An 18,835-nucleotide genomic window follows, 5' to 3' on the forward strand; every position below is an offset into this window, starting at 1 on the left:
AGGCACACATCCTTTGGGGAGAATTCCCTCATGCCTTAGGCCAGGCTTCCTCAACCTCGGCCCTCCAGACGTTTTGGCCTACAACTCCCATGATCCCTAGCTAGCAGGACCAGTGGTCAGGGATGCTGGGAATTGTAGTCTCAAAAAACATCTGGAGGGCCAAGGTTGAGGAAGTCTGCCTTAGGCCCCAGGCTGACAGAAGAGCACATGGCTTCCTTCACTTCAGCCACCTACATTACCTTCTTCAGCTGGTCAAAGGCTTACACTTGAGTAGTGTCCTCTAGTGGGAATGATTTTTCCTGTGGTGTGTGGATGTTGCATATGGACAACCATCACCCTCTGCCAGCTTTGCAGTGAAGTGGAGGTAATTCCAGCCCCTCCTATTTTATGCAAGGTTATGATGTGTCTCTACGATTGGTAGAAATTAGTACCGTATTTTTCCCTCTATAACACGCAGATTTTTTCTCCTAAAAAGGAAGGGGAAATGTCTGTGCGTGTTATAGAGCGAATGTGTGGTCCCTGGAGCCGAAAAATCAGGCAAAAATCAAATCGCGCTTCACGGAGAAGGGAAACCTGAAAAGAGGAAGTGGCTGCTTTCCTGCATTCTGCCTCAGGGTCTTACTGCCCACCCGCCTCTGTTTCGTTGCTGTGTTTACTGAAACAGAACAAAGAGCAGGGAAAGCCCCTCCCCTCCAGGCAAGCAGAGGGGAAAGCAGAGTGTTCCTTCTAATTCCTCTCTGTGCTCCGGTGCTGCTGGGGGAGAGGGAGGGAGAGAGGGGGAGGGGGAGAGGGGGGGGAGAGAGAGGGGGAGGGAGAGAGAGAGAGAGAGAGAGAGAGAGAGAGAGAGAGAGAGAGAGATGGCTGGCTTGGGTGGGGGAAAACTTTTGCCTTTCTTTCCTCCCTCCCGTTAAATCCCTCTCCTGCATTCTTAGCCAGCTGCTTCTCTGCACACCCCTCTCATGTCCCTTCTTTGTTTTTCCTTCGCTCCCCACTTAAAATGTGGTTACAAAGCATAGATCCACATGGATCCTCAGGATCTTTGCATTGGGTCACCCCAAATTCACCATCAGATCACATAGCATGTCCATGGCTACAGCCTGCCCCCCCAAAATCACGCACCCACTGTTGCCTGGGGCTGCAATGGTGCAAAAATGTGGTTAAAAAGCATGGATCCACATGGATCCTCAGGATCTTTGCATTGGGTCACCCCAAATTCACCATCAGATCACATAGCATGTCCATGGCTACAGCCTGCACCAAAAAAATTACGCACCCACTGTTGCCTGGGGCTGCAATGGTGCAAAAATGTGGTTACAAAGCATGGATCCACAGGAATTCTCAGGATTTTTGCATTGGGTCACCCCAAATTCACCATCAGATCACATGTCTGTGGCCACAGCATGAAGCACAAAAATGATACATCCACTGTTTCATTCAGAATGTTTTTTCCCTTGTTTTCCTCCTCTAAAAACGATGTGCGTGTTATGGTCAGGTGCGTGTTATAGAGCGAAAAATACGGTATTTCATAGAGCCACAGAAACATAGGTACATTATGCTGAGTCAGAAAGGTCTACTGAACAGCACAGATCTGAGGAGAAAATGAATGGTAGAAGCACAATTCTAAGTGCTGGTGCCCCCATCATTCAGCCTGGAGGTCCAGCACCGAGGGCCTTCTGGCGGTTCCCTCCCTGCGAGAAGTAAGGCTGGCATTGACATTAGTAATGTTTCAGTATTGGCTAAAAATATAACTCCCTTGGAGGGGGTGGATTCTACTCTGCATTTGTTGCATGCAGCACTGTTTCCATTCTGCTGCAGTTTGAATAACTGTGTTATTTGTCTCTCTATTGGCCATGGCAAATTTACACATTTAATTACACAAATTATCTTGTGATTACCTTAATCCCACCCCATTCATTTAAACGCAAAGGAAACACAACGCATATGGGAGAAAAGTAATCAATCATTTGCAGACTGAAAGCAGTAACAGCAGTGAGTGCCAACTCTTATTTGCTGGCCTGATTTTCCTTTTGGACATGAGATAAATAAGCAAACACTGGCAATTTCAGCTCCTGTTTCTGCTTTCACCTCTATTTGCTGCCATTCCTATTGTACCATGGGCTTCTCTCATTGATGGAATGGCAAGAAGAGCTTCCCCTGACAGGTCTTAGTATGTGAGCCATTTGACATCACATTTGATTCACCCAAAAGCATGAGCTCCTAGTACTCACACTTTACAAGAGAGCATGTCTGGCAGCCAGGAAGTATATTTTGGATCCATAGTGGGGCTAACTTACTGTCTCTTGAGTGTGTCATCTTTTAAACCTCTGTATCACTGAAATATCTGGCATTCTGCTTTCAATAACAAGGCAGCCCAACATGAATTGAGTTCCCATCCGCCCTATCAAATTACTATAAAGTTTTGTTTTGTTTTTACAACAGAAGTTAATAGCAAGCACTGCATAAATGGATTTCACGATTTGACATTCAGCATATCTATTAGCTGGCTCTTAATATTCTCCACCCTTAAAATCTGAAACAGCTCCCCTGTTAATAAATGCTTGTGCAGGTTCAGCCCAAGTACTTTTTAAAAGGATTTGTACATTTCTCCCCATTTAGGTAATTTTTTTGTGCTTGCTAACATAACATAAAACATGATCTAGACAAAGCACTTAAGTTGCACTAATTTCAAACGGAGAGACCTAAGGACATGCTAAACTCTCTTGTTGATATCAGAGGTATTTAAGTGCTTAAGTGACTGCATTATGTTCATAGTAACCAGAGCGTCCCAGTAGGTTCATTTGGTTACACTTCAAACAAACACCCCTGAAACATGCCCAGAACATAGTTGCTTCAAGAAAATTTTAGGCCTGGGAGGAGACTCTTCGTTGCCTATTTAAACTATCATCCATATGTAAAAGAATTAGAACATGAAATGCCTTTATTTCAGTTTATTGAGCTATATACTAGAAACCTATGAGAGTAAAAATTATTTTGTTTTTTGGAATGGCCATCTTTCCAGATTAAGTAGGAAACAAAGCAACTTGTATCAAGGAAACCAAAGACAAGCTCGGTGGAAACAAACAGATAAAGAAATGGATGGGCCTGCTAAGATAGGAATATTTATGTTCCCATAACGTATTGTTGGAGAGGTGATCCACCCCTCTGACTCAGAGAAAGAGATAGATACATGAATGAAAAAGTCCCTTGATGCAGAACTGTGGGTTTTATAATGTATGTCACCCTATAGCTATAGGGATGCCAGTATGTACACATATATAAACATACACATAAACTGTACATACAAGCCGTGGACACACAAAAGAGGTTTTTGTTCATTTTACTCATTTATTCAAACCAGATTTAGATGTTATTTATTTTCATGAGTTTTAGACAAGATCTTTTTTAGCACATTACAGAATCCCGGAGGGGCTTCCTGTATTAAAGACAAAGTCCAGTACTGTAAATGCTAAGTATAGTAAAGCAGTGTTTTTTAGAAATACTGCCAAACATATTTGAATATGCAGCAATCAGGCCAAGAAATCTTTATGTTGGAAGCTAAGAGCAAAACTGGCAGTTTGGTTTCTCATCTGGCTCATTTGTTTTCAGGTCTTTTGCTACCTTGCAACAACATGACCTAGGCTGGCTTTACATCACAAAAATCTGAAGCCCAAACTCTCTATACATTTTGCATATATTCCATCCCATTAGTGTCACGGCATGTAGAAATCATATGTTTCTAACAAGATTATTTAGACTTTCAGCTTAAATTCTGCAAATGCCTATCTGGGGGTTTTATCACACAGCTCTGAGTAGTACATCAAAAACAATGTGGCTTTATTTTTTTTGTTTTTAAACGCGTTCCAGCTACTTCTCTTCCAAGAGCACAGCTTTCTAAAAGCATTTTACAGTGTAAATGAATACAGATCGCTAAAATCACTATGGGAGCATTAGTCATTTTAGATGAGGTTTCTGAAGCCAACAAAGTTTAAGACATACAACACCCTGCTTCCTAAATCCGCTGAAGATTTGGAAAAGAAAGGGGGAGAGAATGTTGTCATTTCTTTTGGGCTCAGATAGATGAAGAAAAACCTGGAGCGAAGAGTTCACTGTAATGCAATTTTACAGCTCTCCTGCACCCATTGATGTGCCTATGTTTTAACGGTTTACAGAAATTACTGTAAAAATAAATTCAGTACTTATGTTTATATAGTACTTTCTTGCCAAAACTTCAAGAACACCCCAGACAGTAAGCACTGAAACATATTCTTTGCTTTCCCCAAACAACTGCACATTATGTTGCTCTTTGAGAGGCACGGTGTTGATGCTACTACAGTATAGCAGCAACCTAAGCAGCGGAGGAGGAAAAGGCTGATATGAAATGCTCACAAGCTTCTCAGGTCCCAGGGGGTTCGTCTGCATAATTTCCGTGCTGGTTTAAATGGACTCTTCTGCATTTGGAAAACCTTTTTAACCTCTTCCGATCTTATTTGCACTGCTCAGCAATCATCTCGCTCTCAAAATCCTGACAAGAAGGTACAAATTGTTACTGACTCAGCTCGCACCACCGCCCATTTTGCAAGCAATTTGTTCATTCTTTACTGCACAAGCTTTGAAGGGGCAGTGAATTCAGTTAACAGTGGGTTTTCAGTTAACAAAGGCTGGGGTTATCCGTGTTATCTGTCCCTCACCACCAATTATCTGTTGGAAAAGGAAATATTATATTCTTTTGATTCTGTTCTGTTACCTATATGGAGCCATTTACCTAGAAACCCCATCCAAAATCACCTCTGCTCCTGGATAGATGGCTTTCATAAAGCAAGACTTGGGCTGGATGTCACCATCATACCTATACACACCTAGTCCATGCTCTGGAAATGCCTCCTGGATACAGCCCTTGAGTGCTGCCATATTCACTGGTTCAACAAAAGGGGTTATTGCATAGAACAGAAAAGCAAGAAACCTCTGAAGAAGAAGAAATATTTATACGGTATTCCTTTTGAAAGGAGAGATCTCGGAACAATCGTGTGTGTGTGTGTGTGTGTGTGTGTGTGTGTGTATGTAGGGAGTGAGAGAGATCTAGTGGTCCCGTTTTTTGGTTTACTGCTCATTTTCATTTTGTATTCCAGTTACATCATAAAAATTTACAACCAATGCATCGCAAATACTGGAATTCAATTATCCATTTGGTTTTATTACTAGCCAGTCTCATGTGCTTTCGTTGGCTGGTAGAAAATGTGATCAGACAGGCAATGAAATCCACAATCAATCACACCGGTGTTGCAAGGGCATGTAAGGCTTTCATATGCTTGCTTTTAAGTACTGCTGATTCCATCAAATAAATCAGGGGGGACTATTTTGTGCATGATAGAATTTAAGAATTTTTTTGCCACTATTCCCGAAGTAGTATTCTCAACTGGAAATGGATAAGATGGTCATTATTTCCAAGTTCATCTCCATTTACAGCAGAAAAGACCAACGATGATTTAAAAGCGGGCATTTCTTTTATCACTGTGAAGCTCACTCCTATGAATGCTTACTCTGCGGTAAATTCCACTGGTTTCAAAGAAACTTTGCTGTACGCTTATTCTCTGAGATGTTCATGTGCCATCTGGTTGATTTCTTAAGCTACTGGCATTACAACTTTGGTTGAATGTAGTGGGGCGGGGAGAGCTTTTGCACATTAAGCTTTCTTCTCAAAATTGAGAACGCTCAAATTGAGCTTGCCTAATAAACTGGTCTCTTGTATCCCTCTGTACACTAACATGGGAGTAAGAGCTATAGTACTTAGTGGCAAATCCCAGTGGATAGCAAAGCTGTTCCTCTGTTAAAGCAAAATACTGACTAACAAACACATTGCAGCTGTAACTTTCATTTAAACGTTTGCATTTTAGATTTCATTTAAACGTTTGCATTTTAGATTTCACATAGCCATTTCGCTTCAGTACCAAAAGCCTAGCTAATATTTCTGTTAAATATTCTCAGAACAGTAGGCATCAATGATACAATATTAGGTAACTATGAAAGAATAAGAGACAGTTGTTTTTTATTAAGCAAGACAATAATTGATTATTTCTTTTGCAGCCAGGAAAACAGTTTGTTTACAATTGTACCAAACTGTTGCCAAGACATTTGTGGGAAAATCCACTTAATGGTTTAACATTCTAGTAGCAGTTAGAAACAGCATATTGCTGTTTATCCATATCTCACTGCTCAGTCACAAGAGGGCAAAATTTGACAATTCACATTCAATAGTGCCATCTAGTGAAAATATATAGTTGTAGCCACACATATTTGTATCCATACAATTAATATAATCTATGCTGCATGCGTAGTTATTTACTCTTAGATCAATTTAACCTTTGTCTCTAAAAAGTAATAAAGCCAACAAAGTGACCACAAAGAAGATAAATCTTAATGGGTTGAGCTGCTTGGTCAAACCACAATCCTAGCTATTGGGAATATGTTCTGCAGTGGAAGGCCACTGTTCTGTGGTTATTAGCTACATGAATGTTTTCTAAAGACTGTTCTACTCTTCAGTGCTTCTTAACTATAAGAATCCAAAGGAATAGCAGCAACTTCTTTGAAGAGTTTTGATGAGGAAATATCTGTTTGGTCAAAAAATAATAACTAAACTGCCAAAACATTAAATTTTGCCCACGTATACACAGTAGGGCTTGGGGTGTGTTTCAGACACCTTACAATATGGTGTTTGTCAGGGAAGCATTTAGCTCCTTCTTCTGATAGTTATAATTAAGGCAGGGTTCTATTAACCCTGAAAACAGGACAGTCTTTAGGAAACAGTCACACAGCTAATAACCTCAGACCAGTAATGGTAATGGCACAGTTTGACATGCATGCCACAATCCTAAACAAACTTAAAGGTAAAGGACCACTGACAGTTAAGTCCAGTCGCAGATGACTCTGGGGTTGCGGCACTCATCTCATTTTACAATCCAAGGGAGCTGGCGTTTGTCCGCAGACAGTTTTTCTGGGTCATGTGGCCAGCATGACTAAGCCTCTTCTGGCGAAACCAGAGTAGCGCACGGAAATGCCATTTACCTTCCTGCCAGAGCTGTACCTATTTACCTACTTGCACTTTTTGGTGTGCTTTCCAACTGCTAGGTTGGCAGGAGCTGGGACTGAGCAACCAGAGATCACCCCACCGTGGGAACTCAGAATATACACTCAGAATATTCCCACTGAACTCAGAATATACACTTCTGAGCAAGCATGCTTATGGGTGAACTGTTAAGCATGCAAAGCTGATCTAAGTTACTATGTTTGAAAGATCAGCTGTATATAAAAAGAGTGTTTACAAAATGCATTTTCATATTACTAGAGGCTCTTCTCTTGCCTTCCTTAGCAACAAATATGCAGCAATATCCCCAAGCTCTGAAATGCAGTATCCATATTCAGAATATCCCCTTGGTAGGCAGTCAAACAGCAACAGAACTTCTCAGTAGTTAGCACTCACCTGATTTGGATTTTTGACATCACCACTGCATTTTGATAAGTGAGGTTAGATAAACAGCTTTGGCTTTGCTAATTTCACAGAGCCGAGAACCTTCAGATTGTTCTTCTATAGTACATTAGTGAATTTCAACATGAAAATCAGCAGGAGCTAATTCACCCCAAACCCCATACAACAACAAAGAGAATTGAAGTGGATAAAGAAGATGTTGTGTGTGCTAGTGATCATCATTATATAGTTCCTTAATGCCTCATTAGTCCTTCAAACCCAACCAACAAGCTAGTGAACCTGAAATAATGGTATATAATCCACTTCAATCCTTTTGGCTACGTTGGACTTAGAGGGTTAAAAACAAGTTATGGGGACCATATTAAGGGAAGAGTGGAAAGGTTTTGGTTTAGTTAAAAATGGGAAGTCAATTACCAACAGAAATCATTTCTAGATTCAAAGGACAAACATACCAAAAATGTTCAAACACCTCCAAGTAAGGTAAGCACAAGAGAAATTCTGTGCCTCACCTATGATAACTTTCAAATGCAATTTCATCATTCATTAATTGAGGGAGAGCAGTGATGTGGTGGTGGGAATGCAGGAGAAATGTTCAGCACTGCACTTGTTTCCATAGATAACCTAGCACAATGGCAGGCTTTATTAGGTGTTTTTTACTTGGCTGTCAGTGTTGAAACAATTGCCTCAAAAGACCCAGGAATAAAAAGGACACGTTTAGCCATCTGTGAAATAAATTATACATAAGTATCCCACTATTTATTTTTATTTTAAACATTTATAGGTGTTTTCTCATGTCAAACTTCAAGATAAAATAACATTTAAAAACAAAGCAATAAAATACATAGCCCCCCTCCAAAAAAGTAGTGTCTACTGACATTGAGAAGTCATCCAGGGCAGCTCTTCCTGACAGATACAGGTTTTACAGACACCAGACAACTAAATTCAGGCCTTAGTATGATTATCATTCCACAGCCTAAGGAAATTCCAACCCCAATCAGTTCCAGACAACATGGTAGCTATCCAGGAATGATGGCAGCTGTAGTCCAACAACATCTGCAGGGACACAGGTTCCTCCTCTCTGGGTATCATTTTAACAATTCCACTTCTGGAAACTGATGTGTTCACCTCCCACAGGAACGGCCCATGTTCTTCTAGTTACTTTATGTTGCCTGTTATGCCCTCTGGAAATCCCAGGCGAAACAGCCCCTTCCTGAGTCCAATAGTTTCTCACCAAGACCAACTAATCTGTTTGGCTTCAGCTTCAACCTGTTTGTGCCCATCCATTAAAAGGAGAAATGTAATTATTCAGAGGATGTAATGTGGTGGGTTAAGGATAAGAGAGGAAGAATTCCCTCTTTCAAATCTCAACTCAGCCATGAACCCATGGGGTGGTCAGACCACAATAACTTGGCCTCAATACATTCGCAATATGGGAGAAGCAATTTGGTGCTACAACAAATTGGGCCTTTCAAAATAAGTAGTGGGCTGATGTGATAGCACCATATGTGACAGCACCATAAAATGCTATATAAATGCAAAATGTAATTATTAATACCTGCTCTTATGAGTCAAAAATGTAGTGAGCAAGTTACTATACAGGGCTCAATTCCCATTTCCTGAACTCTAATGTACTAAAACTTTCTGAAACCAGCATGTAATTAATAGCATATTAATAATATAACCCTCTGAATGTCTACTTAGAAGAAATTCCCACTGAGTTTCAATAAGATTTCCTTTCAGGTAAATCTGAAGAGATTTAGACCCTTAATCTGATTCTAATTATCTTTTAGGCTGATACTGCAGCACAAATGAAAAAAAATTAAATACCTATTACAGGCTGAGATTGATATTTTTTTTCCTTTGTATGTAACTATAATTTATCCTCTCTGCCTCTCTCTTTCCACATTGATATTTTGTAAAAGCCACACTTGTTCATAATCCAGAAAAGAACTTGGGATGAAGGCATCCTCGTCATTCAAATTTGCATCCTAATTGATTTATAAGTCATACAAAAACACATGAAAACCAGACGATCCGCAACACAAAGCATTTTCTGTAGTAGAGGGAATCACAAAGTGGCGTGCAGGTACATTAAAACAAATGTTGAGCACAAGCAAAGGCAGAGTTAAACGCTTTAAATCCCTATTGATTCCAATGCTTAATTTGCCTGGATTGTGCCCACTATCTGGTTGGGGGGGGTTGTTTTGCTTTTTTTGTTTTTTTGTTTTTGTTTTTGTTCATGGACCTGGAAGGATATGGGGAACTGCAAGAAACAACTGACGGTAAAGGCTATCAGTGGCCACACTGACTATGCTCTGGCTCCACAGTCAGAAGCAAAGTGCTTCTGAATACTATTGCTGGAGGGAAGAATGATGTTGTGCCAGTTCCTGCTTACAGAGTGGCTGGGGAAGCCCAGCCAGATGGGCGGGGTATAAATAATAAATTGTTATTATTATTATTATTATTACTACTACTACTACTACTACTACTACTACTACTACTACTACTACTACAGGCTTCCCATAGGCACCTGGTTGATCACTATGAGAACAGGACGCCGGACTGGATGTTCCAGCAGGCTTTTCTTACATTCTTACCTTCATGTCATCAGTTGCTAAAGTTGCCATTTTTCATATTCATTATGGGAACTGATGCAACCTTCACAAGAACACGGTTAGGAATAGTGTAAGCAGGCCGACTGAAGGTGCCACCTGACGCAGCTAATTTGGAACTGACATGAAAAGGCAGCAAGTTGTTACTTCGTTATTAGTAAGAGTAACTTATTCTTTATTTCAAGGCAGGTCAGGGAAGCACTCGCGGCATTTTGTCGCCTTGTTTGCCCAACTGACTTGACCAGCCTTGAGTCCTACAGACCTTTACAGTGGTGCCTTGCAAGACGAAATTAATCCGTTCCGCGAGTCTCTTCGTCTTGCGGTTTTTTCGTCTTGCGAAGCACGGCTATTAGCGGCTTAGCGGCTATTAGCGGCTTAGCGGCTATTAACGGCTTAGCGGCTTAGCGGCTATTAACGGCTTAGCGGCTTTAAGAAAAAGGAAACAAACTCGCAAGAACTCGCAAGATGTTTCGTCTTGCGAAGCAAGCCCATAGGGAAATTCATCTTGCGGAACGACTCAAAAAACGGAAAACCCTTTCATCTAGCGAGTTTTTCGTCTTGCGAGGCATTCGTCTTGCGGGGCACCACTGTACTTCGAACAGCTCCAGGCAGCAAAATGTCTTGGGCCAGCCTTGAAGGTAATTACTGTTCTCTTTAACTACAGCTGGGACAAACCTCCCCCTAACTCCTTTCTCTGGGGTGCTTGCCAAGATTACAAAAACTTCCTCCACTGTCACTTTAAAATATCAGATTTTAATATACACACAGAATTTGAACAAAAAAAATAATTGCCTTACAGAGGATATATTTAATAGGATGCTATTTACAGCAAATATACCTTCTTTTAAAAAATAAAAAAACTTGCATACACAGATTTGTGGGGAAGGAGAGAGAGAGAGAGAGAGCATTCTTCTACCACTGATTAGTTTAATACTTTGAGCCTGTCCAAAAGAAAAGAAAAAAAAAGACACTAATGAACCTAATAAAGAGGCTGGACTTAGAGTGGCTGTTAATCTGTATAACTAACTTCTCAAGAGGGGTGGGGGAAGGCAATACTTGGTGTCGATAAAACATTTCCTTAGTAAATTACTACTGGCTCCAGTGAAAGGCATTTACAGTAAACACAAATTGTCTGCAGAGCATCTGTTCTGTGGAAGAAGGAACTTTGCTCCATTAATAACTTCTAAAAAACCATGCAATAAATAATTTATGCCAGCAGCTTAAACTCTGTTATCAACCTTCATCATTTAAGCTGATCATTTTCAAAGGACGACAGAAGGCAAAGTTTTCCGAATTTTAATTTTAAGAATATTTTTATTTATTTAGATAGAGAGACAGATACACAAATGCATGCATGAACATACTAACACATACCACTGTCCTCCTTTTACTTTTTCACATGAGGCCTGGATTAAAAATTGCATATAACTGTGACATCAGATTCTGATTTTAGTAAGAATGTATTAAATATGTAAAAAAAAAAAAAAGTATATACAGAGACAGTGTGTGAGAGCATATGTATATATAAAGTACTTGGTGGAATTTTAACATCAGACTTTACTAGAGATTTAGTGGGACTTTGCCGAAGGCAAGATTTTAATAGCAATAATAAAAAATACTTAATGGTACTTAGGGCAAAGCATGTGTGGTCACTATGTTTAAGAAAGAGTAATACCAAACATCTGTGCTAGATTTCCACATGATAAAAAAAAATATCGCCAGATTCACTAAGGTTCTCTGAGACTCATGGACAATTAAAAAAACAAAACAAAAAAACCCAGAAGGGAGATGTGATAACTGTGTTTTAGAAATAGAAGTCAGTCATCCTAGGTTTTGTCATCGGAAAATCCTGTGGTTTGTGTTTAAATCATTTCAAGTGCTGGGTTTGGATGTGGGAAGCCCAGGCTGAGATCCCCACTTAGCTATGAAGCTTACTAGGTGGGCTAGAGAAAGGCTTTAGCAAACCGTCCAACCTACCTCACAGAGTTGTTGTGAGATGAGGAAATCATTCTGAGCTCCCTGAAGGATGAGAGAAATGTAACCAACAAAATAATCCAAATTGTTTTTTGTTTTTTTTACTCACCTAGGGAGCTTTTTCTCTTTAGCTGTTCTTATTCCCTGCACTTTTTTGTATCGCAGTTCTCTACCCTTATGTCTTGTTCACCTGCAAGCCAGCTCTCTTTTTAACATTTGTATACCAGTGACTGTGCACATTCTGTGAATAATAATGGACCTGAATCTAACTGTAGTGAGTCATTATTAAATCCCACTGAAACTACTGGGTCATGTTAGTCATGAAATTGTGGTGGTGGTGGTTGTTGCTGTTGTTATTAAACACACAGAGAGAGTAGGCTATGACAGTAGAGTTATTTACTTTGTGGCTTTTATCGATTCACATACACATTCCATGAAAATGAAATGGCAAGAGTGATTCTCCCACTGGCCACCACTGTGGGGGGTACATATTTGGATCTGTGCAGAATATGGATCCTTCATGAGGGTCACGATTCAGACATTCAAACGTGCTCATAAAAGAACTGATAGTTGAACAGGCAGGGTTCTTCTTTTTTTAACAGCAGCTGATCCACTTCCAGCACCAAACTTTTAACCCCTTCCACAGGCCCCACCCCCACCCCCCAAAAAATCTGGTTTAAAAATGACTTGCAGTACCTTGTGTGTAGGAAGGAAAGCTGCTATTCCAACAAGCTATGCTAGGATTTATTTTGGATAATAGCGTATTTCAGTAGGTGCAACTTACTCCAGCAAGCCATGACCATCTGAGGAGCTGTCCAAATGATAAGATTGTGGGAAACAGCAATGTCTTCATTTTGAAAAGAGTGTAACTGAGGTAAGAATATGCAATGTGATTTATTCACATGAAAGGCAATGGAAATTCAAGAAACTGAGTGCTTCGTCATTCAATTTGCTTTCTTCTCTGGGGCAACATACACATCATTAAATGCAAATGTACACATTTCTTTGGCATCATCCATACGCTCACAATGCCAGTGTTTTTGATTCATCTGTCTGCTCACTTTAACACAGTTCTAAAAGGATGGCATTCAACTAAGGGTGCCATTCAACTATGGGTGGCATTCACCTAAGGTTTACACAGATTAGTCCCACTGAAATGAACGGGCATCTAATTTGGGTGCAATGATTTCAATGGGTCTACTCTTGAGTGAAACATAATTGAAAATCACCCTACGCCAAAACCACTGGAGTTAAATTTAGAACACTTTCCAAAACTAATATTTGCTAGCAATATTTTGTATCCGGCAGTTTGGTCCCAGGGCAACTAACAACCATTGTGTCCTGGCTCCAATGATGTATTATTGTAGAAAGACAGTGGTGAAATGTTAAAGACAGCTCTAAAAACCTTTAAAACTACATCAGGTGAGTTCAGATCAGAACAATTCATGGTTCACCAAATCCCTCCTCCATCCCTACTTCCAACATAGCACACAGACTTCGGTACTAGGGTTAGGAACCACATGCAATGGAAATGAGCATTAGATACAAATGCCCTTCTCCAATCCCAGTGTGGTTGATGGACTTGAACATGTCAGAAGCTTCTTTTAACATTGCACCAAGCTGACTTGCAGAATCAGAGCTTTCTAAAAAGGGTTCTGGGTGCAGCTCTGCCTCCAGCTGCTTTGCATGTGCTTCAGTGGATTGGAGTCAGCATCTTCACACTGGCAATAGGCGGCATTTGACCAAAAATTACAACACAGGGACAAAAAGAATCTCCACCATTCCAACCTGAATTAACCATAAACCAGCAACAAAACTACTACATTAGGCGACATTAAAAAGTGTTAGTATTGTTAGAATTTTATTAACCAGCCCTTGTTTTGATGATGTAACTTGGCTTCTATAGAATTGAATATCGGTGCCAAAGAAAAACAACCTATTTAGTACACCATGCAACAAGGAGGGCTTGTGAACTGGGACTGTCTGAAAGACATGACAAGCAAAGAGGGATAACAACTTGCTGCTTCACGTTTTAATTTCAAATGATGACACACCAAAAATGCTTAAATGGGTGCTCTTAGAAATGAACATGCTTTGCTTACCTCTCTAAGATGGATGTTCTCCTTCTCTTTCTGGTCTAAAATCACCTCTAAATGATTAACCTGAGATTCAGCCTCAGCCATCCTTCGCGTCCGTTCGTTGTCATCGTCCATCCCTTTGGACGGCAAGCCTTTGCTCTGCAACATTTCTAAGAGCTTTTTGATGGATTCATCTCTGGCATTCAGGGTCTGTTTCTGGGTTTCAATTCTCAGCTCCATTTCTTCCAAGGTTTTCCTCAAGAGAAACAGCTCTTTCGCCTGCCTGTCGTGCTCAGCTTGAAGCCTCCGAAAGTTCTCCTCCGTAAGCTCAATGGTGAAATGCTCAGCACCGCGGTTTCCACTTTCTTGTTGAAGGAGATGGTTAAGGTCTCTCTGGGTCCGAAGCTCATCTTGGAGTGCCTGAATAGTTAGCTGAAGGTGCTGCAAGGCAAAAGGAATATCCGAGTGAGGATTTATTCAACGGATCTACAAAAAATGCAATGCCACAATCATTAATAAAACTAGTGGTGAAAATCTAGCGGTGTGCAAGTGATGTTATTTTGCAATGGACCTCCTTGACTGCTGTTAGAAATCATGAAAAGATGGATGCAAACACACAAAGACAGTGCCAGTTACAGGTACCAGTAATAGTGAAGAACAAATCCTAAGACAAGGAAGTGAAAAAAGGCAGTAAGTAAAAGATGTAGATGTCAAAGAGTGAGACTTCCGCTAGCAAACACTGCATCTGCTGAGCCTGAATATTCAGTTTTCAGGGTTTTCTTAGACATAAAGTCTGCTTCTTCGTACAGTGCAATTGTGTAAGTTATTAGTGCTAATCACTTGGTATGAAAATAAAGGAATTAAAATGTCAGATGACACTGCTAATGAAAACTATGATCCAGTTAGTTTAGGAAGTCAGATTACTGTATCTATAGCAAGCATATAAAAGATCACACATTAAGCAATACTGCACTTTCCAAACAAATTGACTGCAAAGAGTGAACAAACCTTTGTTCTCCTGGCATCCAAAAACTGAACAGCATGGGAAATGAAAAAAAATGAAGCAAAATCAACATAAAGTTTAGGTGCAAGCAAAGGAGATTCAACAGAAAAGACTAAATTTAACATAAAGTACAATGAACAGAAAAGAAAACAACACTTTATACAAGACAGTCACAATTTTACAGTATTTGCACACACAGAGAGACATACACACACACAAACACACACACATATATTTCAAGCAGTCGAAACTATACTCTTAGAGGTAAGACAAGAAGAACTTGGTCTGGATCCAAAAACATGACCAAATGAAACAAAAAATTAGCTTCTAGCACTGTCCTGCAAATGTCCAGGCAAGTGTTAATTGAAAAGTTCAAACCCTGGTTGACTTGTATTAGCAGTTCTTGTTAAGTAAGAGATTGTGCAAGGGTAATGACATGTATGAATTTAATTTCACCTTTTCATGCATCATTCTAGTACAATATGCAGAACAGCGCTTCCATCTGTAAACATCTGTACCTAGAAACGCATCTTTGGATCCAAACCATGGTTCATAAATTGTATACAATAAGGTTTCCAGTCCTCAAAAAAGAATTACAAGATGGTACATTCTCTTGGGACTGTACCACCTCAAAATACATGTGGTGACTGAGTGTTCCTCAATATTTTCTGTTCACACAGACAGCTAGAAAGTCAAAAGAAAGAATTGCAGCATAGCCTTTTCTCTGGCGTACAGGGAAATTTCAATATTGTCACCCACCTGCATCCTGGCGGGTGCTCTACCATGAGTTATTTCTGACCATTAAGCAACGTTTTATAAAGCATCCATTTATATTTCACTTCCTTTTAGTCATCAATAGTAGGTTGTTTTTTTTCATACTGCATGCTCTTAACCAGTGGTTCCCAATTGGTGGTCTGTGGAGCCCAGGGGGATCCGCATAATGTGTTGAAGACTATGGGGTCCGTGGCACCATCCACATAACAATAACTACCATAGAAATATCAAAATTTTAAAACGTAGGGGGTCCATAGCTTGGCTTTTGAAAAATAGGGGCCCGCAGTACTTAGCTAACTGGGAACCACTGCTCTTAACTATTGTTTTCTTGCTGCTGGGTGTGTTAAGTCACTGTCTTAACCCCCTTGCATTGCACCTAGAACTTGACATATACACAGGCTCCACCCACCCACCGACATACGCTCACACACCTGTGTCAATTAAAATGTCTGAAAGGAGCCTAGGAAATATATTGTTCACAGTACAGACCAGGATATGGACCTGTAAGCTCCTGTGCATTCACGGGACTTCAAATATGTGGTGGCTGGAGGCAGAGCAAACAGGGACTATCCAACCTCTCTTCCCCTCCCGGTTCATCTGTATCTATGGTCGTCAAGGGACATCTCTACTCCCTTCAGAACCCACTTTCTATGAAGTATAATATGAAGAAAGCAGTCAAAAACAGAAGGAATGTTTGAGTGTGGTTTGCTTCCACTGCTTCCATTTAGTGTGGAACTGCCACCCATCATTCACTCAGTCCTTTATAGGACATCTACATAACATTGTCACTGGATAATAGTCTTCGGTTTTATTTTTTTTATCATGTCTCAGAAAATCCAGAAGAGAAGGGGATGGCCCTCTCCACAGATGGGGATGGTCCTTGGTGCTTCTCTTTGATCTTGCTCAGGGGGTTCTGACTCGCGCAGTGATTTGTGAGGGGCTGAGCCCTATCACCATATCTGTTTGGAGGGGAAAGGCTATGTTTCATCTTCAAAAAACGCACAGTAACCTTACAGTGTACAAGGGAAACAGTAATTAAGAGAGACACCCTGAACTGCCTACATCTTGGACAGGGTCAGGGGGAGTCGACCTGATGTAACATTGCAAGAGTGTGGAGAAACTTGCAGAGCCTTTATCCAGACACAGAAGAAATGCAAATCATGATTTATATTATTTTTTTGCCATGGAAAAGCTTGGAAAGCAGGGAGCCCATCACTACTTTGCAGGCTCCGCCACAACCCAGTGCTGCTGTGAGCCAGCAGCTCTCCCCCTTCGACAGCTCTAGAAAACTCTGGACCAATCACCACACTGTCCTTCTCCAGCCTCCAAAGCAAGAAAGGGAGGCTGCTGGTATGGCTCTGGATAAGGCAAAGTTCCTTCCATCCCCATTACATAACTAGGCCAAATGCTATATAACATATTTTTTTAATAACTATTCCCATTTCCCATTCTTCAACCTTCAACAAGTTTATCTGCTTAAACCCAATTACTTTGATAAATGCATCTTCCTAGATCAAAGATCAGGTACCTGCACCCCTCCAAATACTGGATTACAAATCCCCCCATCTCTGCACCCTGGTTGTGCGGGCAGGGGCTGATGGCTGGGGCGGAGCAAGGGGGTGCGATAGGTGCGGACCGCCCTGGGTGCCACCACTGAGGGGGGTGACAAAATGCCAGGCAGCACTCACCGTGGGGCCTGCAGCACGCCTGAGCCCTGCGTCTCTCCTGGGAGACACATGGAGGCTTGGGCGCACGCAGGCTCTGCATCCACCCACTGCCTCCCCCCCAGCTGTAGGGTGGCTGAGTGGGAGGGGGCAGGCAGACTCCTCGGAGGCCCTGCGGTGCACCCCGCCCCTATGGGCGGCGCGCCACACCCCTGGGTGCGACACCTCAGGCACCCAAGTGGCTTCCTCTGCCGCTGGCTGATGGGAGCTGGATTCCAACAACATATGAAAAGCCATAGGTTCTCCATGTCTGCTGCAAGCACTTTTAAAAACTGGTTAAAATTATAATTTCTGCAATTTCACTTTAATGAACTATTGCAAACGACCGTGTTTTTTTAAAAAAAAAACAGTTGGTGCCTTTACGTTTTTGGGTTTGTTTTTTGTACAAGCACATACCTAAAAGACAGTGCTAACATGGTGCTGAGTGGAGAGAAGAAGAAACCATGAAGTGAAGTGCTTGTTTCACATGTAAAGAGAAGGTTCTCTGTGTGAAAAGGGAGTGCGTGGAGAACAAGTTAATAAAAGGTGTAGGGAAGAAGGATGTGAAACTGACATGAACCTTGTCAGTTTCAGCCACTGCTTTCCTTTATCCTTTTTGTTGGTGGCTTAGGGAAACAATTAATTAAAGCAATAGCTTCAGAATTAAAGTGACCTATGAGGAACAGGCGAAAGAGAAGGGGGAAATACTGACCACACAACTATCTCACACCTACTGTGGGGCTGGAACATAGTGAGATGCACACCTTAAATGAAAGGCTATGTCTTATGAAGTGTGGAAAGTCAACTGCAATTCCTCTCGCAGCTTACGATGGAACAGCAACAAATGAGCAATTCTAGGAGCTGCCCATCTGGCAGCATCCTGTGACATATAGGTAGTTCATAGCCATTTTGGTCTATTAGATTAACACAACACGATGCACCAAAGCTCAAAATATGGCCTACCAAGCAAGAAAGAAACAACTGAAAAATAATGGGCAGAAATAGGCAAACCTTTTCTGAGTTCAGAAGAGGGTGAAATTGCAGCTAAAGGCACTCCAAAGAAAGTGGACGTCAGCTTTAATTCAAACATGGAAGCTAATGCACTTGATTTAGCTTTCGTGCAGAGGCAGATGAGACTGCTTCTATGCTACCAAGTGATTAACCGTCAGTCATATTTATTTACAACTCCAACATTTCAGCAATGAAAATAG

At 41.0% G+C, this 18,835-nt stretch overlaps 1 protein-coding gene across 7 annotated transcripts in view; it reads right to left on the reverse strand.

Annotated features, from left to right (window-relative positions):
* Positions 1–18,835, reverse strand: part of ERC2 (ELKS/RAB6-interacting/CAST family member 2) — a 514,390-nt gene that overhangs the window by 409,832 nt on the left and 85,723 nt on the right. For 4 of the 7 annotated variants that reach the window (XM_077924931.1, XM_077924928.1, XM_077924926.1 and 1 more), the window contains exons 3-4: positions 15,153–15,176; positions 14,169–14,585 (exon numbers count right to left, since the gene is read on the reverse strand). In XM_077924931.1, coding sequence (XP_077781057.1) covers positions 14,169–14,585; positions 15,153–15,176 — 441 coding nt within the window. The remainder of the gene's footprint in view (positions 1–14,168; positions 14,586–15,152; positions 15,177–18,835) is intronic. The other 3 variants (XM_077924934.1, XM_077924929.1, XM_077924927.1) reach the window with 1 other exon arrangement.

The sequence above is a fragment of the Podarcis muralis genome, chromosome 2 (genome assembly GCF_964188315.1).
Source record: "Podarcis muralis chromosome 2, rPodMur119.hap1.1, whole genome shotgun sequence".
Lineage (NCBI taxonomy): Eukaryota > Metazoa > Chordata > Lepidosauria > Squamata > Lacertidae > Podarcis > Podarcis muralis.